Source organism: Nuphar pumila, chromosome 5 (genome assembly GCF_984573655.1).
Source record: "Nuphar pumila chromosome 5, dmNupPumi1.hap1.1, whole genome shotgun sequence".
In the NCBI taxonomy this organism is placed as follows: Eukaryota; Viridiplantae; Streptophyta; class Magnoliopsida; order Nymphaeales; family Nymphaeaceae; genus Nuphar; species Nuphar pumila.
Genome location: NC_143253.1, coordinates 615031 through 639060, shown reverse-complemented (window position 1 = coordinate 639060; position 24030 = coordinate 615031). Strand labels below are relative to the sequence as shown.

Below are 24030 nucleotides of genomic sequence, written 5' to 3'. Positions count from 1 at the left end.
TTTCACCTTCTGGCGGTCCATCCCCATACAACCATTCTCAATCACATGGCCCAGGAAGTTGATCTCTTTCTGGCCAAACATACACTTTTCTCTCTTAACATACAAATTGTTGCTCTTCAGGGTCTGAAACAACACAGGGCCCTCGAAGGGCACTTTCGATGTCGGATGTTTCCAGCACCTAACATTTCATCTAGTTGTCTTTTAAGCTCTTCCAATTCTGGTGGGGTGTAGGAGGCCTCGCACCTGGCATCAACTCTATTTGATGATTGACTTCTCTTCGCGATGGCAAATTCCTTGGCAACTCATAGGGCATCATCTCCCAAAACTCTTTTAACACTATAGCTATTGATGCCAAAATATCCTCAGGAGGCTTCACTTCTTCCTCCTCTCGCACTGCCACCAGAAATGTTTGATCGCCTCATTGGAGGCCTCTCTTAATTTATAGGGCAAAACCATATGGGCATTCGATTGTGACGATATTAAAGCAGGGATCATGCACGAGGACTCCTCACCCATGAAGCTGACTACATCCAGGTGTGGCATCGGCATGGCCTTACTCGCCCGTAGGAACTCCATACGCAAGATTACCTTGAAATCGTCCAATGGAGTAATCAAGAAGTCCATTCTGCCGATCCACTGTCCAGCCACGACTGTTACATTCCTAGATACTCCCACGATGGGTTGCGTGGCCGAGTTCATCGCCTTCATGCGATTGGCTTTCTGATCAAATTGCAAGCCCAATAATATTCTAGCTTCATCTTGAGCAATGAAGTTGTGGGTATCCCCTGTATCGATCATTGCGTTGGTAGCCCTTCCGTTGATAGTCACCATCAAGTACATCAATTCCTTTTTAACTATGGGCGTTGCAGAGGTAGACCCCTCTAAAATGTTCATCCTCTGCAAAGCCCCCATTGTGATTTCCTCTTTCACAGGTCCTTCTTCAACTTCAATAGTATTAGCAACCCAAATTCCCGTATTCCCTTGTTTCTGGTTGGGGCATTCCTGTGCGAAATGATTTTCACTACGGTGCCAACACTGTAGATTTGAGGTATTGGTCTATTTTCCAAGAGTCCTTCTGGTCGTGCTTGATTCTGATTTATTTGGTCACAAGGAGGATGTCGATATTGATTCCCCCCTTGGCCACCTGGTGTATTACCCCCATCATCCCTGCAGAACGATCGTGTTTGGGGTGCCCCATGAGGAGGGTATTCGACTATCTATTCTGCCACCGCCATAGCAGTGACAAGGTCGGTCGGCTTCATCCGAGTTAACTCTTGTTGAGCCCAAAACTTTCATTAAATTTTGAAAAGTAGATGTGATCTATCTCAAACATATCTTCTATATCGAGCATTGCGGATGAGTACACTGCTACATATTCTTGAATGGTTCCCGAATGCCTTAGGGCCATCAGCTTGTCGCGAGCAATCTCCTCAACATTATGCGAAAGGAAACATTCTCTCATTTTCTTTTTGAGGTCATCCCATGACTCAATCATTACTCTTCCACATTCCATGTTTCGATATTGTGTCGTCCACCATACGACAACACCATCAATTAAGTACCTAGTCGCAGTATGAATCCGATCCGCATCATCTTTGATCTCAACCCGATCAAAGAATTGTTCCATGTCCCACAACCAGTTTTCCAAGATCCTGACGTCTCTTTCACCTTTGAACTTTGTCGGCTCGATCGACTTTATTTTAGGCCTTTCGCATCAGATCATCATTGTGTTTCCACCATTTGCAATGTTTCCTGGGTTTTCGGCAACAATCATACTACCAATTCTGTTTCTCAACAACCTTTCTAAGACTATATCTTTCCTAGAGTTTCCGCATTTCAGCCTCTTGTGTATCCAACCGATTTGTTAGTTCTTGAGTTGTGTCCCTCAGCTCGTCGACCTAAGCCCTCACATCACCATCTAACTTTTCAAATTCATCATGTGCCATGTCAATTGCGTTGATACATGCATGAACATCTCCTGATAATTCGGTTACTCTTTTCTCAACCTTGGACACCTATTTTTCTATGGGACTGGCCATTTCTTCCAGGCAAGACACCTCTACCGCCTCCATGATAGCTTTTTCCTTCTCTGCCCTTTTTCCTTTGTGGGTCTTTCCAAGGAGTTTCCCTAACTCCGATTCCATTATCAAATTCAAACAACCAACGAGGGTTTCGATGAATACTCCTATTTCCCTTCCCCAGTTCTCGAGTAGGCTCCGATAACAGTTGTCACAGGCTTATTTTGGAAGCACCATGTGACACCTGATGATCCCGACCAAGTCAGCGCACAATCACAACAAAAGCGCAAGGGCAGTCTCGCAAACATGTGCACACACAATCATTGAGTGAAAGAAAGAGAACAGCTTGAAGATGGGGATCTTAGGAAAGAGATCATTTATAAGCACTACAAAGTGCCAAAGAGATATTTACATCAAGAAAAAACATAGCGGGCTGGAACACTCCCAATCCTTCAAGTAAAATTTCGACACAGACGAATGACACCCGCTCCCTTAACCAAGGCGGATACAAAGCAATTGGACCGAGGCATCATTAGGTCAAGAATGTAGGGGGACGGTTACTAGGGTCTACTGTGGGCCATGTGAAGTCTGACATAAGTAAATGCAAACAAGGCCGGGCCTAGCCATCCTCAAGCCTACTTTCTACCTTAAGCCTCAGTCACTGGGTTAGCTATGGGTCTAAATCAAGACCGACAAGACCCAATTAGAGCATAAACCAAACCAGACCTTACATTCAATTAATCCAAACCAGGCCGAGCCGAGATATCCTCAGGTTAGGGAAACCTTGGATTCTCGTAAAAACAAGAAGTTGAATTACTGTAAACATGCAGCGAAAATAGTCACTGGACTCTCTCTCTCTCTCTCTCTCTCTCTCTCTCTCTCTCTCTCTCTCTCTCTCTCTCTCTCTCTCTCCCCGTGGGTTATATTTGTTGCATGTGATGTTCACGTGGTCTTAGAAGAATCATGCGCCGGCTAGATTAACTGGTGAGGATGTAACAATGATGGTGCCACCACCACCAGAGCTTTCAGTTACCTGCAACGTCGTTTTAAACCCATCTCATCCTCATCCATCGAGAGGATGAGACCATAAAGGCGTCACTGCAACCAATTCCTTCCCCTTCAAACGAAAAACTGAAATTGATGGATACAAGCAGGATTGAGGACCCAAGGCCCTTTTCACGGCCAATAGTGAGCAGCCCCGTCTGTAATGAGAGCTTCGTTAAGAGGTAGTGTTTACTCCAAAACTAAACCCCAAGGAAAAAGTTCAATACTTCGATTCAAACTGCATAAGTTGAGGCATGAGAATGATGAGTCATTTAGGAATGTAAGATATATGTGACAAATTTGAACCAAGTTCTTTACACCCGAGTAAACTGATGCGCAGAGTTGATTCTTCATACGTCAGAACACAGAACACCTTAAAAAATTCAGGCATCTTTCCATACAAAACAATGCAGTAGCATTGCACATCTCCCCTCTTGCTACAAAACTGCATAACTAAAAATTGTGTAGGCACAGCTAGCCCTATGCCCACAGTATACCCTTAACTTTGTCCATAGATCGCCAGAGTATGTGAGAGAAAACTGGATGAATGAACTCCAATTCATCATTGGTTTCTGCTGGATGGCCATAGGATCTTATTGCGAACTGTATGCACAAAAATTGGCATTGATTTAAGGATAAAAATAGTCCAAACATGCCCATGACAAGCAGATTCCTCAACTGGCCTGAAGATGTAAACACTGTTAGCATGGTGGCCTTCAAAGCTAAGTCCTATTCTCCAGAAAAAACCGAGACAGGAGATAAGAAAATTTGCAAGATGAAATAAATAAGACAACCTTGATAAGGATCATGAAAACTACATAATTCATCATAGCAGTCGGTACTCTAATCTAGTGGCTAATCTCTAACTCGAACAGTTAAATCTGTTCTTAGTTTCCTGACGTTTATTGCATGAGACCATGGATTCTTTTCACCATTTACCAATTTTCCATACATTGATAAATATGGCCTGTCCAAGCAACTGAATTGGGTAGAACCAATATAGCATATAAAGGGGAAAACGCAGGAAAAAAATGATACAAAGGGCAACGAAGGTTATTTCCAATTTTCCATGAACCCGTGTTAACTTTTTATTCTGGGTTCTGCCAACAGTAAAATATTTGCCTGGCTACTGGACATACAAGAAGCTACTTCTGATTAAAAAAAAATCTTCAAGCAGATAGAAGACACTTTATCGAGAAATATGCTACATGAGGTTGCTTGGGAGTGGGTGACGTCCCATCCAATTCACCATAGCACGATTTTAAGGGCCTGTTTGGAATCTAGGAACTGGGATAAGAGTTAATGTATTTGGCAAAAAGTTGGTCAAACTACCAACTGGTAGCTGTTTGAAAACTGGCAGCTGGGATGGGAGTTAATGCATTTGGGATGGGAAGTGGCATTGTATTTACACTAAAGCATGGAATTGCCAGCTGCCACTTCCTGAAATGCCACTTCCCATCCTAGCTACTAGTTTCCAAACAAGGCATAAGAGCATTTCCTGTTCCCAAGACTGAGAATACCAATAATCTTAAACCAAAACACAATCCAAGAACCATGTTAGCAAGATGGATGTGATACCTAGGAAAGAGATGGATGAGAATTTGGAGATGGTGGCAGGCTTCTTACATGGTGACACTTTTGGCATGTACAGAGTACAAGATCTCTGGATAGGAGGCGAGGAATTGTCATTTGACTCATTCTATGATAAATCAACTGAATGGCCAGGACAATATGCATCCAAGCTAACTACCAATAAGAGGACATACAGAAATGCGGATATTCTTCAATGTGCTTTTGCAAGGTTCTTGCTTTATTTTTGGCTAGTTGATTTATGTTTCCTAATAGGCACTTGTATCTTTAGCATTTTAATAGAACTCTATTTGCATGTTTCAGGAAAAGGTTAGCATCAGGGACATCAGACCAACACAGAATCATAACTTCAAGCCAACCTGCATATCCTCTTCTCCAATAACACTATTTGAATCTTAGGGTCTAAGGTTCTGGATGCCCAAAAATCATGACATTTAGGGTTTTAATAAGAAATTAACAAAAACTAGTCATTTGGAATTGAATGCCTCTTGCAGCTATGTGTCACATTTACAAGGTAAACAAAGTATATGAAAGAAATGACTCAAGATAACCACTATAAGCACCAGAAAAGGATAAATAACTACCTTGGAACAGTCAGCTTAGTAAGCTATAACGTTACCAGCTCATAGCCAAAATCACTGTTAGACCACCTTAGATAAGAATGTAGATGAACTTGTCAACTACTCTACTCATTTTTAGCACCCTGGTAGTCTTATGAATAATCACCTAGGATACGAAATGGATATGGGAAGCAATACAAAAAGTGGAAGTGTGGAAGCAAGCATTAAAAAATAGTATGAAGCAGGAATGGGGATGTGTTTATGAAGCGATTGTGGAAATGCATCAACAACAACAACAACAACTACGCCTTCATCCCAAAACAATTGGGGTCAGCGATATGAACCAAAAAAGAAATTCATTTTGGGTCTTCCACATGAATCATTTTCCTCCAATCATTTCTATCCAACGCCATGTCCTCGGTGAGGTTCAAAGCATTCATATCCTTTCCTATCATCTCCATCCAAGTCTTCCTAGGCCTACCCCGACCTCTTTTAACTAATATATTTTCCCATTTCTCCAACCTTCTAACTGGAGCATCATTAGGCCTTCGCCGAATATGTCCAAACCACCGTAAACGATTCTCTCGCATCTTATTTTCAATGGGTGCAACACCTACCTTCTTACGTATCTCTTCGTTCCGAATCTTATCTTTTATTGTATTTCCACACATCCATCTAAGCATCCGCATCTCAGCTACACTCATTTTTTGAATATGATGTCTCTTGGCAGCCCAACATTCCGTACCATATAGTAAAGCGGGTCTAATAGTCGTCCGATAAAACTTTCCCTTCAACCGCAATGGCATTCTACGATCGCACAACACTCCAGTAGCACTTTTCCATTTCATCCACCCAACCTTTATCCTATGATTTACATCTCCATCAATTTCTCCATACTTTTGAATGATGGATCCCAAATATTTGAAATAATCATTCACCGGTATATCTTGCTCACCAAGCTTCACTACACTCCCATCACTACTTCGTTGCTTACTAAACCGACATTCCATATATTCAGTCTTACTCTTACTCAACTTAAAACCTCTAGCTTCCAATGTCTGTCTCCATAATTCTAACTTAGCATTAACCCCAGCTCTAGACTCATCAATCAAAACAATATCATCAGCAAACAACATACACCACGGTACATTTTCTTGAATTGATCTCGTAAGCTCATCCATCACTATCGCAAATAGGAAAGGGCTTAAAGCAGATCCTTGATGTAACCCAACCGTTATCGGAAAATTGGTTGTCACCCCTCCACAAGTGCGGACATTGGTTACTACTCCTTCATACATATCTTTAATTATACTAATGTACTTGAGAGAAACACCTTTCTTCATCATTGTCCACCAGAGAACGTCCCTAGGTACTCTATCGTATGCCTTCTCTAAATCAATAAAAACCATATGCAAATCTTTGTTCCTCTCTCTATATCTTTCAATAAGTTGTCTAAGAAGATGTATAGCTTACATAGTTGATCTTCCAGGCATAAAACCAAATTGATTCTCCGATATCATGACAACCTTCCTCAACCTAGACTCAATCACCCTCTCCCAAAGTTTCATAGTATGACTCATGAGTTTTATACCACGATAGTTTGTGCAATCTTGTATATCACCCTTATTCTTATATAAAGGCACCAAAGTACTCTTCCTCCACTCATTAGGCATCTTATTTGTTCGCCAAATCAAGTTAAAAAGATTTGTCAACCATTCTAAACCTTTCTCTCCCAAGCATTTCCAAGCCTCGATAGGTATACCATCTGGGCCAACTGCCCTTCTTGATTTCATTTTCTTCAAAGCCTCTGCAATTTCTTTCTTTTGAATCTTGCGCATGAAGTCACGATTTATCTCATGAAAAGGAATGGAGAAGTCTCCAAGATCTTGAGCATGACTATCATTAAATAGCTTATCAAAATAATCTTTCCATCTCTCCTTAATCTCCTCATCTTTGACTAAAACCCTTTGAGTTTCATCTTTGATACATCTAACCATACCCAAATCCTTCGATTTCCTATCTCTCATCTTTGCAAGCCTATAAATATCCTTCTCGCCTTCTTTGGTATCCAACTTGTCATAAACCTCCTTATATACCTTAGCCCTCGCGTTTCGAACAACTTTTTTAGCTTCCTTCTTTGCTATCATATACTTCTCCAAATTCTCATTATCACGACTCTTACTTAGATTTCTATAACACTCTCTTTTAACCTTAATAGCTAATTTGACATCCTCGTTCCACCATGATGTATCCTTACCTAGTGGTGCACCGCCTTTAGACTCACCCAATACCTCCTTAGCTACTTTTCTCATACCACCCGCTATCTTATTCCACATTGATTCTGAATCCTCCTCGAGACACCAATCAACTTCCTTAACTACCTGCTCTACAAACATTCCTTGTTTAGCTCCTTTCAGTGCCCACCACTTAATTCTAGGATCTATCCTATGTCTATCCCTTTTGCGGCATTGTCTAATTCTAAGATCTAAAATTAAGACTCTATGTTGTGTAGCTACACTTTCTCCTGGTATAACCTTACAATCGATGCAACAACCCCTATCTCTCTTTCTAAGTAGGAAAAAATCTATCTGACTCGTATTAACCCCACTTTTAAATGTTACTAGGTGAGACTCCCTCTTCCTAAACCAAGTGTTTGCTAAGATCATATCATAGGACAAACAAAAATCTAAAATCCTTTCTCCACTTTCATTTCTTTCTCCTATACCATAGCCTCCATGGATATTCTCAAATCCCTCCCTACTAATGCCTACATGTCCATTAAGGTCACCGCCGATGAAAAGCTTTTCTCCATAAGATGTCTCTTGTACTACTCCATCTAAATCTTCCCAAAATTGATGCTTAATGGAATCATCTAAACCTACTTGAGGTGCATAAACACTAATAATATTAATAATATCCGTACCTAATACTAATTTAATAAGTAAAATTCTATCACCCTTCCTACGGACCTCAACTACATTATCTATAAACTGACGACTCATAACAATCCCTACTCCATTCCTATTCCTATTTATTCCTGTATACCAAATCTTATATCCCCAAGGATTGTGGAAATGCATGCAAAGCAAAAATTGAAACATGGGGGAAATGGTAGGAAGCAAAAGTGAAAACAAATAAGAAATGGCTATGAAGAGAGGTAAAATTAACAAGAAAACAAGATAACACATGTTATAATAAAACATTATATATATAGAGAGAGAGAGAGAGAAAACTAGGGAGAAACAAGGGGAAAGCATGAGGAAATCAATTAAGAAGCAATTTGCAAAGAGAGTTGGAAGCACAGTGCCCACTAAAGGCAAACGAGTTTTTCCATGCTCCCCCAAAGTGGGGAAAGCATGGAGTTTCCCGCTTCCAAAGAGTGCTTCCTGTAAATCAGAGATCATCCACAGAGAATACAAGAGGAAGAGAATAACAAAGAGAGGAGAGGCTGCTGCAGAATACCCAGAAAACATCAATAGCATGGACTTCTGGGGGGTTCTATCTTTTATCATTAAGATCTGTAACTGAATACAATGCAAATGTACAATATTGCGCCCAATCTCTAATATACAATATGGCATATAATGAGATTAAAATGGACAGATAAAATACAATGATCATAATGTGTTTTACAATGGATCTGGATCTCTGATATGGATTCAGATCTGATTTTAAGATATATGATGTCCCAATAGCCTCCCTCAAGTTGTGCGTGGTCAAGACCATGGACAACTTGGCTTACCAAAAACGATGTTTGCTCAGCCTCTTTGTAGATAAGTTAGGCACTTGTTCTTCTGTTCCAATGAATCTAGTTTCAATTTCACCATTCTCTATTTTGTTCCTAATAAAATGCTAATCTATTTCAATATACTTTGTTCTTCCGTGCTGAATTGGATTGAGAGAAATTTTGATTGCACTTTAGTTGTCACAGAACAACACTAAACATGATATTTTCTAATCCAATTCAGCCAACAAATATCTAATCCATGTCACTTTTGAAGATGGTGCAGCCATGGATCTATATTCAGCCTTTGTGCTAGAGCGAGCAACTGCCTTTTGTTTCTTACTGCTCCATGAGACTAAGTTTCTTCCGACAAAAACACTATATCCTAAAATTGACTTTCGTTCATCAAGATCACTTGCCCAATCGACATCAGAGAAGGCCATTATGATAAACACATCTTCATCCTCATCTCTTTTCTTATAGCAAAGGCCACCCCCAAGTGTACCTTTGAGAAACCTAAGGATTCTCTTGACAGCATCTACATGATTGGTTCTCAGACAATGCATATATTGGAATACTTGATTTACTGCATAAACTACATCTGGCCTAGTAAATGTGAGGTATAGAAACATACCTACAATACTCTTGTACTTAGTAGGATCTTCATATACTTTTCCCTCATCACAACTAAACTTTTGATTAAGAGGACTAGGAGTCAATAGAGGTTTACAATCTCTCATGCTAGCCTTATTCAATAAGTCGACAGTGTATTTGTGTTGTGTCAGCAGCAAGGTATCTTTTCCCCTATCGACGTCCACTCCCATAAAATATTTGAGCTTTTCCAAGTCCATTTTGAATCTGAGACTCAGAACTTCTTTAATTTCAAGGATGTGTTTCTCTGAGTTACCTGCAACTATGATATCATCCACATAAATGAGTAATACAGTTAACCATCCTTTACCTTTATACATAAAAATGAAATGATCGAGATGAGATCGGGTAAATCCATGTTTTTGAATTTCAAGGGAGAAACTTTTGAACCATGATCTTGTTAAAATGTAATGATCCTTATATATATTATACATGTATATGTAAAGGGAGAAACTTTTGAACCATGATCTTGTTAAAATGTAATAATCCTTATATATATTATACATGTATATGTCTCTCTCTCTCTATATATATATATATATATATACATATATATTTTTTTTTTTCAAAACCCGATAAAGGGTATTTCGGTCATCTCTTATTTTGCGCATATTCTCATTTGAGAATATGACTGTATTTTTCTTGCTTTTATTTCTTTTTAGTTTTTCTTTTCATTTTTTATTTTTTTGTCTTTTGTGTAACATGGGGAGCCCCCTCCAACGGTTATATTTATAACCGTTAGAGGGGCTCCAACATATATGTTGGAGCCCCCCACTCCTCCAACATTGTATATATAGGGTTGTTCCCCTTCTCATTTCTTGTAGCTTTAAGTAAACCCCCTTTGGGATTCAATACATTGAAATTTATATTTTTTGCCTTTGTGCATGTGTATTCGTGCCTTTGTGCACTTGTGAGAGTTCTTCTTGTGCCTTTATGCACACTTCTTGTTTCTAAATTTGTGTTTGCACACCGGTTCTCTTTTTATAGAGATTTTCACATGGTATCAGAGCAAGGTTGTTTGGAGAAAGAAAACCTTGTGGTTCTTCACAATATCGAGTGCTTCGAAAAGCGTGGCTTCAACTTTTTGATTATTGGTGTGAAGACTCTTCTCCGTCCAATATTTTAGAAGATTACTACAACAAGTAAGATTTAAAATCTTATTGTGGCACATATCCTTTTCTCGCATCTTACCTCTCTTATGGGTGAAAAAGACTTATTTCTCTCTTGGGTTTAAACTTAATGGCTCCAATTATCACGTATGGGCCAGAAATATGAAAGCCCATATTAAAAAAAAAGGGCTTTGGGGTTACGTTCATGGCTCGATTCCCTTGGCTGAAAGAGGGAAAATCAAAATTCTTGAGGGAGATGAACGAACCAAGGCTCTTAAAGAATATAGTAAAAGACATGAGTGGGAAATGAAGAACTTCAAAATATTGTCATGGATCTTCTCTTCCGTTGAGACAAGAATCAATGTCAATATTATAAAGTTCAAAAAGGCATCTCAAGCATGGGAGTACCTTTAAAAGATATACACTTCTAGGGACTTGTCCCATAAGTATTATCTTCAAAAAAGGGCATTAACTTTTCTCCAAGGGGAAATGACTATAAGAGAGTATTTTGTCGAACTTTCTTCCATTTGGGATAAGCTTGCTATGCTCGAACCAAAGTGGAATGGAGAGGCCATAGAGCTTCGTTATAAACAATTAGAAGAAGATCGATTTTTAAATTTTTTGAATAGGCTAAGGCCCGATTTTGAGCAAATTAGATCTTCTCTTCTATCCTCCTTCACCTCTCCCTCTCTAGAAGACGTCATTACAAAATTAAGTGGAGAAGAAACTCGTATGGGCATTAGCAAGCAAATTCCAAGTGTTCTTGCCATGCCTACAAATCAAGAAGTGTGATGGGGGTGAATGTTGTTTCTAGGCCCGGGAACAACTTGAGGACATATAAACGTCTTCATTTTAAAAATCAAAATCAAAGATGCAACGGAGGACAAGGCGGAAGAAGGAACTATAGCAAAATTGTGTGTCACTTTTGCAAGGAACCGGGACACATCAAACTGGTTTGTCTCAAATGGAAGAAATTATTGGCTATGACAACCACATCCCAACCACAAAAAGAAGGTACATCTACTTCCACAAATGGAGTTCTCTCTCTAAATCAAATATGGAAGCTCTTCAACCTCTTCTTAAGGGAGCCGTTTCCGGTGCCGCCGTATCTACTCCTTCCCCTCCAGGTAAAACTTCTTGGCTTTTAGACTCGGGTGTCTCATTTCATATGTCTCCAAACATTTTTTCTCTTTTTGAATATTCTAAAAGTTTGTCACTATCTTTTGTTTCAACCGCGGATGACACTTCTCTTGAAATTAAGGGGATTGTAAACTTTGAAACTCAAAATTTCTTTATTCCCAAAATTAGATTTATACCAAAATTAAATTTGAACTTACTTTCCGTCTCTCAACTCTCGGACCTTGGATGTGACATTCAATTCTCATCTAATAAGTGTTTAATACAGGATCATCGGTCCGAGAAGTTGATTGGAGAAAGCTCTAGGAAGGGAGACTTGTACTATGTGGATTCTCTCCAAATCCCTAAAATTCCTTTTTGTAATGTGGCCCAACATAACGAATAAATGTTTGGCACAAAAGACTTGGTCATCCCAACATCACCAAGTTATCCTATTTGCATTTTATTAAAAATCTTTGTAAAAGTATTTTCTCTTGTAATGATTGTATTATTGGAAAAATGAGAAGTATGCCTTTTGAACAAAGATCTATGTTTACCACAAAACCTTTTGAAATTATTCATTCGGATGTTTGAGGACCGGCACCCGTCATATCCAAGGGAGGCTTTGCCTATTATGTGATTTTTGTGGATGATTTTTCTCGATATTGTTGGATATATTTCCTTAAACATAAGCATGAAGTATTTTCATGTTTTAAATCATATCATATGATAATTAAGAATCAATTTAATAGTAATTTAAAGATATTTAGGACCGATTCCGAAGGCGAATATCTTTCCAATGAATTTAAGAAATATCTTGAAGACTATGGTATTGTCCATCAAAGATGATGTTCTAAGACTCCACAACAAAATGAGTTAGCCGAAAGGAAGCATAGGCATATCATTGAAAACACTAAAACTCTTCTTATATCCCAAAGCATTTCAAAAAAAATTTGGGCCGAAGCAGCTCTTGCATCCGTTTATCTTATTAATCGTCTTCCATCAAAAAATTTAGATAAAATTTCTCCTTTTGAGACTCTATATGGTAAAGAACCCGATTATAATAGATTAAGAATTTTTTGTTGTAAGTGCTTTGGTCTTACAGATAAAAATGATAAACTCTCATCAAAAGTCATTCTCTGTGCTTTTCTTGGCTATTCTGAAACCCAAAAAGGATTTTGATGTTATGATACTAAAAATGATAAGTTATATGTCTCAAGGAATGTAATGTTTTTATAAAATGATAGTGGTTTTGAAAGGAATGAATCACACTGACTATTCCTTTCTATTTGATTTATTATCTAAAGATGATAATATCTCTAGTGATGATGAATTAACATATGATAGTAACAAAGAATTGATTGAAAATAACAATGATTCTAACCCAACTACCTCTCAAGAAGAAAATATAACTAAATACCCTATCACCTATACTCATAGAGATAGAAATACCTTTAGAAGTGCTATTAAACAATACAGTGAACCTAGCGAACCTATCTCCACACATGATACAAATCCTAGAAGAACCGAAAGAACTAGAAAAACTCCCTCTAGATTCGTTTCCTTTGATTCTTTCTCTCATAAATATCGAGCTTGTTTAAGTGTCATTCACTCATATTTTGAACAAAAAAACTTTGAAGAGGCCAAAAGATGTGTCGAATGGAGAGAAGCCATAGAGAGTGAACTCAAAGCACTTAGGAAAGCTGACACTTGGGAATTTTAAACGCTTCCCAATGAAAAAAAAACTATAGGATGTCGATGGGTGTTTAAAGTCAAAACCAAGAGTGATGGATCTTTTGAGAGGTATAAAGCTCGCTTAGTAGCTAAAGGGTATAATCAAGAATATGGGATTGACTATGAAGAGACATTTGCTTAAGTAGCACGTATGGTTACTGTCAGATGTCTCATCACCATTACTTCAATTAGAAAATGAAATATTTTTCAAATGGACGTCAAAAATGCTTTTTTAAATGGAGATCTTAATGAAGAAGTCTATGGATGCTCCACCTGGTATGGAAATCCCTAAAAATAAAGTTCTCCGTCTTCGTAAAGCTCTGTATGGCTTGAAACAAGCTCCCAAAGCTTGGCACGATAGGTTTAACAATATAATGATAGAAAATGGTTTTACTTCATGCTATATTGATACTACATTGTTTGTTAAGAAATCTGATGCAGGGATTGTTATATTACTGTTATATGTTGATAATATGTTAATAACAGGTGATGATACCAAGAGAATCAAGAGCATTAAATTTATCTTGACTTCAAAATTTGAAATGTCAGACTTACGATTTCTGACATATTTTTTGGGAATTGAGGTTGCCTACTCTCACAGAGGTTACTTTTTGTCTCAAACTAAAATTGCTTGTGAGATTCTTGACAGATCAGGAATCACAGATGACAAGGTCTGTGAAACTCCTGAAATAGTAGGTTCGAAGATGAAGATTGATCATGGGATTCTCCTAAAAGATCCCACACCTTACAGGCAACTGGTTGGATCTTTAACGTATCTCAGCATTACGAGGCCTGATATCTCTCATGCAGTACATGTTGCTAGTCAATTTCAACATGCACCTACTACAGTTCATATGAGCGTCATTCTCCGCATCATCAGATACATAAAGGGTATAATAAACAAGGGGGTATTTCTATCTTCTTCTTCTGAATTGAATTTAATTGCTTATACTGACTCTGATTAGGGAGCTAACCCGAATAACAATCACTCCACCACTGGTTTTTGCATCTTTTTAGAGAAATCTTTAATTTTGTGGAGATGCAAGAAACAACAGAAGGTCTCACTTTCATCCACAGAAGCCGAATATAGAGCCATGACATCTACTACCATGAAGATCGTTTGGATTCGCAACTTGCTGAAAGATATGAATATTCAAGTTCAAGGGCCTACAAAATTGTGTTGTGATAATAAAAGTGCAATTTACATTGCCAAAAATCAGACATTTCATGAGCGCATGAAGCATATTGAGATGGACTACCACTATGTTCGTGAAGAATACTTAAGAAGAACCATAGATCTTCCATATGTTACATCAGAATACCAACTAGCAAACTTCTTCACCAAAGCGTTGTGCTCTCCAAGATTTAACTTCCTTCTTGGCAAACTTTCGGTTATGTCACCCTAAGTTTGAGGGGGGGTGTTAAAATGTAATGATCCTTTTATATATATATATATATATATATATATATATCCCGATAAAGGGTATTTCGGTCATCTCTCATTTTGCACATATTCTCATTTGAGAATGACTATTTTTCTTGCTTTTATTTCTTTTTAGTTTTTCTTTTCATTTTTTATTTTTTTGTCTTTTGTGTAACATGGGGGGGGGGGGGGGGGCTCAACATATACGTTGGAGCCCCCTCCAACGGTTATATTTATAACCGTTGGAGGGGCTCCAACGTATATGTTGGAGCCCCCCCACTCCAACATTGTATATATAGGGGTGTTCCGCTTCTCATTTCTTGTAGCTTTTAGTAAACCCCTTTTGGGATTCAATACATTGAAATTTATATTTTTTGCCTTTGTGCATGTGTATCCGTGCCTTTGTGCACTTGTGAGAGTTCTCCTTGTGCCTTTGTGCACACTTCTTGTTTCTAAATTTGCGTTTGCACACAAGTTCACTTTTTATAGAGATTTTCACAAAGCTGGAGGCTTGCTTAAGCCATATATAGCCATGTTTAGCTTGCACATGTATTGTCTTGGATCCTTCTCACTATATCCCTGAGTTTGTTCCATGTAAACTTTTTCCTTCAGATCTCCATGCAAAAATGTATTTTTGACATCCAATAGACTTAGCATCCAATTGTGATATATAGTAAGAGACAAAATAATACGTATTGTTCCCATTTTTACTACGGGACAAAATGTCTCATCATAATCCAACCCTTGTTCCTGGGTAAACCCCTTTGTCACAAGTCGAGCTTTATATCTCTCTACGCTGCCATCTGGTTTATATTTAATTTTGTACATCCACTTTGATCCCACAACATTTTTATCGAAAGGCCTCGGAACAATCTTTCATGTTTGACACTCATAAAGTGCCTTCATCTCCTCATTCATAGCTTAAATCCATCAATTTGACTTCAATGCATGGCTGTAAGTTTTGGGCTCTTCTTGTTTTAAGATAGCAGTAAAAAATAATTGATGATTTGTGTGAGTCTGAGTTGAATAAGTCAAATATTTGACATAGTCGTTTTGCGCATTGTAATAAAGCCTTCATTAGAAAGCTCAATTCTAGTAACTTAATTTTTGTTTCCAATGCAAACCAAGAGTTGGAGTCATGTTTGTCCTAGTTGTCAAGTGTAAGAGTCATGTATTGTCCTTTACTTCTAGCGATAAAAGAGTTTAAAAATTGTTTGAAATCATTCATTCTAATATGTAAGGACCTGCTCCCAATTCCTCTTCTTCTGAAAGCTTATTCTATATGATCTTTGTTGATAATTATTCCAGGTACATTTGGAATCTTGGATATATTTTATGAAACATAAGCATGAGGTTTTTAATATCTTCAAAAATTTTCATGCTATGATTCAAAATCAATTTTTCATGTTTATCATAAATTTCTAGTGTGATGGTGGGGGCAAATACTTTTAGAATGACTTTATTGAATATCTCAAGATAAATGGGATCAATCGAAGAGTGTCTTGTCCTTGGATACCTCAGCAAAATAGACTTGCTGAGAGAAAGCATAGACACATAGTTGAGAGCGCCTTAGCTATGATGCATGAGGGATGTGTTCCCACGCATTTATGGACAAAAGCTTTCCACATTGTTGTACATGTTATTAATATGCTGCCCATGAAAGTTATTCAAAATAAGTCACCCTATCATGATCTTTTTGGAAAACATCTTGATTATAATTTTCTTAAAACTTATGGATGTGTTTGTTATGTTCATATTGATGCATCATTGAGAAATAAGTTTGACAAAAAAACATACATTTTTAAATTTGTTGGTTATGCTGATGATTACAAGGGATATCGATGCTATGACATTAAGAACAGGTGCATTCGAATATCAAGAAATGTAGTTTTTTGATGAAAAGAAATTTGAGCACAAGGACAAAACACAGGGAGAAACACAAACACTTGAGACTTATCAGCCCTGGATGAGTGAGGATTTATTTCCAGCTGAAGATGATGATTCAGCTCAAGAACTGGTGAATGAGAATATATGTGAAGATGAGATTCATGAGCAGCAGGAGCATGATGGCTTAAATGATTGGCAGCATGCATCACCAACTACAGATTCAACCCCACAACCTAACAGATTTAAAGGTATGTCATACAACCGCAGAAATAAAGATATACCTAATGTAAATTCATTGCAGCAAGGTGCAGCCAGCCAAACTGATCAGGTACAACAAGATACAACCAGCCATATTGATCATGTGACTCTAAATATAAGAAGGTCTGGACGAGTCAGACACCCAGTTTAAAGATGGGCAAGTTATGAAAATTGGACAAATGATAACTCTTAGACTTTGCGACAGATTTATTCCTGACTTTGATGGATGTGTCTTCTTTGAAGAGGTACATATTTTCTTGCTTAGACCTTCAGCATACGTCCTCTTCATGTGAAGATCCTTCACATAAACAGAAAGAGTAAAAATAACACGAGTTGGTATCATCAACTAATTTGGAAACGGAAACAAGATTGTTTTTAATGTTGAGAACAAAGAATACATTTGAAACAAAGAATACATTTGACAACTGAAGATTAGAATTAGACATGGGAACAAAGACTTTTTCAGTGCCAAAGATGGGGTATCGAGTACCATCTCTGGTAATGACTATCTTTTCCAAAATAAGGGACCAAGTTTTGAAATTTACCTTCATCCCCGGTGATGTGATTGGCTGCGCCTAAATCCACGTACCAAACTTCTTGGTCATTCTGCTTCAGATTGAGTCCTGCAAGGGCTGTCAACAGGAGTTGTCTATCCACAGGTGCCTGAGTCTCTTAACTTGATCCTGATCCAGCTGATTGATCGCATGACTTCCCTTGAACTTTAGCTTTTGGATTATATCTGAGATCATCCTTAAACCAACAATCCTTCTTCACATGACCTGAGTTTTTACACACATAGCATGTTGGAATTCTTTTGTTCTGACTTGATAAAGGTGGAGTATTTGGGAGCGGAAGAAGGCCTCGACCTCCCTGATTCCCTGCACGTCCATGACCTCTTCTTCCTCGCATTTCACCATGCCCTCTTCCAAACTATGAATCAGATAGGAATACATTATGGCTGTCCACAGTGGACAAATTCTCTCCTAATGCTCCAGGCATATTCATTTAAAAGAGTAACTTAGATCACAACGCTTCAAAGTTGGGCAACTCAGGAAAACATGACAGGGTAGTATAGACAACACTATATTCCTGCCCCAACCCATTAAGTGCCTGCTGCACTTTATCTTTTTCTGAGACTTTATAGCCAACCATCGCAAGTTGATAAGTAATATGCTTCATTTTGTTCAGGTATTCCATTATGGTCATAGAACCCTTTTTGAGATTCTGAAATTCTCTTTTTAAAAACATAACTTGCTTTTGAAACCTGAGAATATGTTTGAACCAGTTTACTCCAAAGTTCCATAGTCATACAGTCATCAGGAATACTGATCAAAACTTTCTGAGATAGAGTAGATGTGATGTAGGCAATGAGTGCCTGATCTAGCTTTATCCAAGAGAAGAAATCTGGTTTTCGAACATGAGTAGTCACAACAGCCCTTTTATCATCATTCTTTTCCTGCATTATAAATTCTGGTGGAATTGGGACTGATCCATCAAGGTGACCCGAAAGATCTTGGCTGCGGATAAATGGAATGATTTGTTTCTTTCAGGTAAGAAAATTGGTGTTGGTAAGTTCTTTAGAGACAAGTTGATTTAAGAAGCTTAGCAGAAAGGGAAGAAGATGCAGAAGAATCCATTTTAAGATAAAAAAGAAAGCAAAAGGGAGAGGAATAACAAGGAGAAGGACAAAATACGTATAGGTAATCAGTTTCAGCAATGAACCGGTCTGCATTTTTTTTTTTCAGAAACCAGAAAGATCGATAGCTTAAAGATTGGTAGCTTGAAACCAATCAAATATTCAAGAATAACTTTTTAATCAGAGAGTAAGCAATATTTCACATGATTTAAAAGAAGAAATAAGAAACACGCAGATCACGTGATTTAAGTTTTCACGTGAAATACGCATCAGATCGCGTGATTGAAGCTTTCACATGAAATACACTATAGCAAATCACATGATTTTAGAGGAAAATGAGAAGTATTAAAAAGAGAATATATTTCACGTGATTTAGGTTTTCATGTGAAATATGCAGAAGCAGATGTTAGGGTTTTTGAAAGTGTAGAGAAGACAAAGGCTGAAGGCTAACAGGGTATTTTTGGATCCAATAATGAACCCAAAACAAAAAGGAGATTTTAGAACAGGAAAATATTTAGGGTTTTGAAAATATGACAACTAAATAGAAAAGGAATCAAGAAATAGAGAAAGAATCAGGAAATCGAAAAGGGATCAACCAATATTTCAATCTCACCTTGATAACCAGTCCAAAATCGTGCGCTCTGATACCATGTAAATAAGAGATCATCCACCGAGAAAACAAAAGGAAGAGAATAACAAAGAGAGAAGAGGATGTTGCAGAATACCCAGAAAACATCAATCGCAGGGATGTCTGGGTTTTTTATCTTCTATCATTAAGATCTGTAACTGATTACAATGCAAATATACAATATTGCCCCCAATCTCTAATATACAATATGACATATAATGAGGTTAAAATGGACAGATAAAATACAATGATCATAACGTATTTTACAATGGATCTGGATTTCTAATATGGATCTAGATCTGATCCAAAGATATATCACATCCCAATACTTCCAACCCTAGAGAGGCGTTTGTGATATCTATGGTCTTATGTTTATATTGCCCCCATATACACAGGAGATGAGCCTCTCACTTTAAGAAACCTCTCGAGGGAAGGTGTTGCCTCATCTTCTTAGTGCTTCCAAAATAGCCCTTTTTATGCTATTTCATATTGTTTTTATTGTTAGTATGGTTTCATCTTTCCTTTTATCGTTCTTATTAATTTTATTGCAAAAATCGTGCTTCCTAAGAATAACTACTCTGCACCACCAAGTGTAACAAGATTTAAGGAAAGCCTCAAAATGTTAGCAGTCATATTTAATACTAAAAAAATCCCAAAAAGGTTGCCTTGCTAATAAAAATTTCTACTACAAACAAACAATTGATCATGGCAAATAACTATCACATTAAGGTCAATGAACCTGAGAATCAGCTAAAATGAACATGCTAAGAGACACAACCATAGAAGGGAGCAAAGGTGACCACTTATTTGAATAAATCCAAGATACAAAAGAAAAAGAATGTTATCCTTCAAAATAATATTTGTTGTGTCATGGTTGTTCTTCTTATTGCATCAATCTTGTTTGCGATTATACCATTGGTATATCTTTCACAATTGGTTTTTATCGCTACAAAGTTCCTAGATCCTTCCATTCATCTATACCAGGCATTTTTTCTCAGACATTAGTCTCAGGCTTCTCATCTCTTTCTCCATCCATTGTTTATCACAAACAACAAGGATTCGGTAGAAACACATGAAAACCAATGCATTTCCACAGGTTCATTGTGGCAACGCAAACAGAGAGGCTGCTTTCTCTGTGGAAAGCAACCCTCAAATTCAACAGTGTCCCTCCTTTTTCTGTGGTAACCATTCCTGAGGGATGGGTGTCCACAGAATAAGGCCCTTGCCATATTCCAAACAAAGCCTTGTACTGCAGCATACAATGCAACCTAAATCAGAAAGGCATCCCTAGCAGTTTAGCATCACACTAACGAAAATATGAAATAGAGTATTTACACACGGTTAGTAGCGCCAAGCAATCTTATATGGGGTCATGGGAAGCAGTAAACAAGAAAAAGTCTAAATTTCAGTGCTGGTATAATATTGTCTAAAGTATCAAACAGTTTTAGCTACCAAAGAATATGTTCTAGATTATTATGCTTAACAGTCTCCAACTTTCCAAAAGATAATCAATGAACGGAGCGATTATTTCATAAAATTGATAGTGATTCTGTACATCACCATGATCATGAGAAGTAATTGAGCTTTGTTTAGAACTGTCACTTACGCTGATAACTTGAATAGATGTACTAATGCAGGACTTCATCTGTGGAGATTCACTAGCAGATGTAGATCCACCATCATCATAATTATTTTGCTTTGGACCCTGCAAACAGGGGAAGAATTAACCTCTCCTATGCAAGTGCAAAAGCAATGGCCTATATCCGTCTTCCTGAGACCTAAAGAATCCTTGGCACCATAAATTGAAGATATATAGCCCCTGAATTAGACGAAAACATATAACACATAGACCAGATGGTTCCATGGCAACACAGTCTGAAGGATGAGGACCACCCAATTCAAAATTAGAAACAAGAGTAAGTGTTGACCTAAGAAGTGGTTACTTGGAGAGACTTGGTCAACTTAAACGTATAAGCATGTCTTATAACTTCATTTTAGAAGGCTTCTGGTACATTTAGATTTGAATGCCACCAAAAATTGGAAACAGGTGTGTATAGCACATTTACTGAGTTTCCAAACAGTGAAATAGAATATGTCATAGTTCCTGCTAAACTGCCCATCAAAATTCTGATGCCAACACTCAAACAATGGAAACACTAGGCACAAGTTGAACAGATACCCTGATTGATTGTTAGCAATCACAACCTTTAAACACAGTAAAGTGTTTGAAGGCCTAGTCCGCTTAGCCAAGTCAAATGACTCCCAATATTTGTATGAAGAGGCTTTCAGTAGGAGACTCATCCAAGGGTTATGTTGACCACAACAGGGCAGTCAAAAGTTGCTTGTATAGTTTATTCTTTATAAATTATGTGCTACAAATAATTCACATGGCAATTTGAAGATTGGTTTGCATCCAACTCTAAACTCATTAAAAAAAAAGGAAAAAAGAGGTCTTTGAATGGTGAATCAGAAGACTGACACAATCATATGGGTCACTTGTATGACAAATATCAACAATCGCCAACTGGGCCGATCATCCCTGACTCTCACAAAAATGATCTGGAGTAGCCTAACGCAGAGAAACATTAGAAAGAGAACAATGCAATGCGACCAATTCAGTCATTCAGAGTATCACAATGGAAGAAACAAGAGGTTCAAGAATTAAACTTTGAAACTTTGCCAGCGTGAGCAGGCTTTTTTTTTTTTTGAGGATTTAAAGGCAACCAATACAAACCAAACAGGACTAGTACACATAACATAACATGCATCAAGGTGCAGGCGATGAAAGAGACTTTACCCCACGCACACATCCTCCATCTTGAACATCTTCAAAAAGAGATGAGTAGGAAGTAGGATCATAAATAGAACCTCCCACAGCATCACAGTTATCAGAGTTCTGCCGAATGATTGGGTAGTTTGCAGCATTCAGAAAACTAGTTCTCAAGTCAAAATCTGCCTCCCTGTAAACGGTATCGACACACGAAGCCCCCAGTCTGTACATTTGAATCCACACAAATGAAGATAACAACCTCACGGAGAATCCAATAATCTCCATCCACAATGCCACTCTAAGCGAAAAAATATCAAAGGCACCATACTTTTCAGGAGAGATATTCCTGCATAAGCACAATCATCACGAAACAATTACAGATTACAGCCATGCTTAGCCCAAGAATATGTTGGAGTAAATCTTATGTCTGCTATAATTAATATGTTTGAATTCCAAAAATTCGCATCAACATGAAGTCAAGCATCTGTACTTCAATGAAACATCAAAGGGAGAAGAGACAATAAAAAAATTATAAAATAAAAATAACCATGGATAATTTAGGGAAAGATAGCGATTGAGAGAATCAAAATAGAAAGATCGGAAATAGACGGAACCAGAAGCAGTGAACTTGATATTTTCGCTTACCATATCTCGCGAGAGAAGAGGACGAACCAAGTGACGTCGAGCAGGATCGCAGAAAGCAAAAGAACGGCATAGGTGCGTCCAAGGCTCTGGCTGCTGCTCTCGACTGCAACGAGAGCGAACAACGACACCGCCAGGTTTATCAGCAAGACTCCGTTGTAGAGAGCTCCGATGGATCCGACCATAGCACAACCGATCTGAGCACCGAAAGATCACACAGACCTCAAGAAGAAGGAGAAGAAGAAATCGACTCGTTCCCGCACTAAGCGGAAACCGCCCAAACACGAAATCGAACGAAAGAAGAAAATTGGAATTCGCGATCAAGGTCCGTCAGGATACCTGAATGTAGATCATGAAGACGGCGACGAATTGGATCGCATCGTAGTCGTGAAGCCATGATCGAACTCTGGACCATGCGGATGAAGAACAGAGCATTATTGATGCCCTAGAAAGGGAGGTAATTTACATCGAATTCTTGAATTTCTGAGGCAAAGAGAAAGAAGGGAACGAGCGTGAAGATGCATCGAAGAATGGGGAGGGGGTGATGTGAAGAAGGATCAGACTGGGTTGTGTTGTGGGAACAAAGAAGGAAAGAAGAGGCGCGAAGAGGGGATCAAGATGGAAAGCATATGCTATGCTATGTGGGCCCTACCTCACGTGGGTCCTACCCGTCCTTCCAAAGGACAGTTTTGTAATTTGTATTGTAGGTCCAGGCTGGGCTTGTGATTATGGGCTGTTTGATGAACCAGAACTGCTCTCCGTCGTTTTGTGTCCCGCCCGACTCTTGTCACTGGTGTTGGTTCTCCGCGTCGGAGTTTTTGTCCCGGATCTCAATCAGATCAGACATACATCTACATGTATATATAGCTATGGATACAAAGTGTCCCTCACCGAGCCTTCGAAATGGAGCATGTGCAGTGCGGAGCTCTACTAAGTGGAAAATGTATCAAGTGTATGAATGCGCGGTATGTGTTGGCTTGATCGATAACGTGCGGTGATAGCATAAAATGCAATAAGCAACAATATCATCTATAGTGCATTGTTGTGTGATGACACAGACGTGAAGCGTTGTTTGGTTAAGCAGTGTCACCCGATCAGATAATGTTGCCTTTATAAATTTGGTTAAGGACTTCTCGGCTTGAAGGAGTTTCTCACACGTAGCGTTTGGATGCACAGGGATACTGGTGGGTTAGGGCTAACTCCTCCAAGGATCACCTTAGGTGATTCCAACCGAGTATGG

The 24030-nt window shown here is 38.3% G+C and overlaps 1 protein-coding gene across 2 annotated transcripts in view; it reads right to left on the bottom strand.

Annotated features, from left to right (window-relative positions):
• Positions 1–23361, bottom strand: part of LOC149836385 (uncharacterized) — a 53486-nt gene extending 30125 nt beyond the window's left edge. Inside the window, exons 1-5 of one of the 2 annotated variants that reach the window (XM_090005308.1) lie at positions 23130–23361; positions 22794–22987; positions 22176–22494; positions 20985–21083; positions 3275–3745 (exon numbers count right to left, since the gene is read on the bottom strand). In XM_090005308.1, the coding sequence (XP_089861434.1) occupies positions 3737–3745; positions 20985–21083; positions 22176–22494; positions 22794–22987; positions 23130–23225 (717 nt within the window). In that variant the 5' untranslated portion in view covers positions 23226–23361 and the 3' untranslated portion in view covers positions 3275–3736. Of the gene's footprint in view, positions 1–3274; positions 3746–20984; positions 21084–22175; positions 22495–22793; positions 22988–23129 lie in introns of those variants that run through there. The other variant, XM_090005307.1, reaches the window with a different exon arrangement.
• Between the last annotated feature and the right edge of the window lie 669 nt (positions 23362–24030).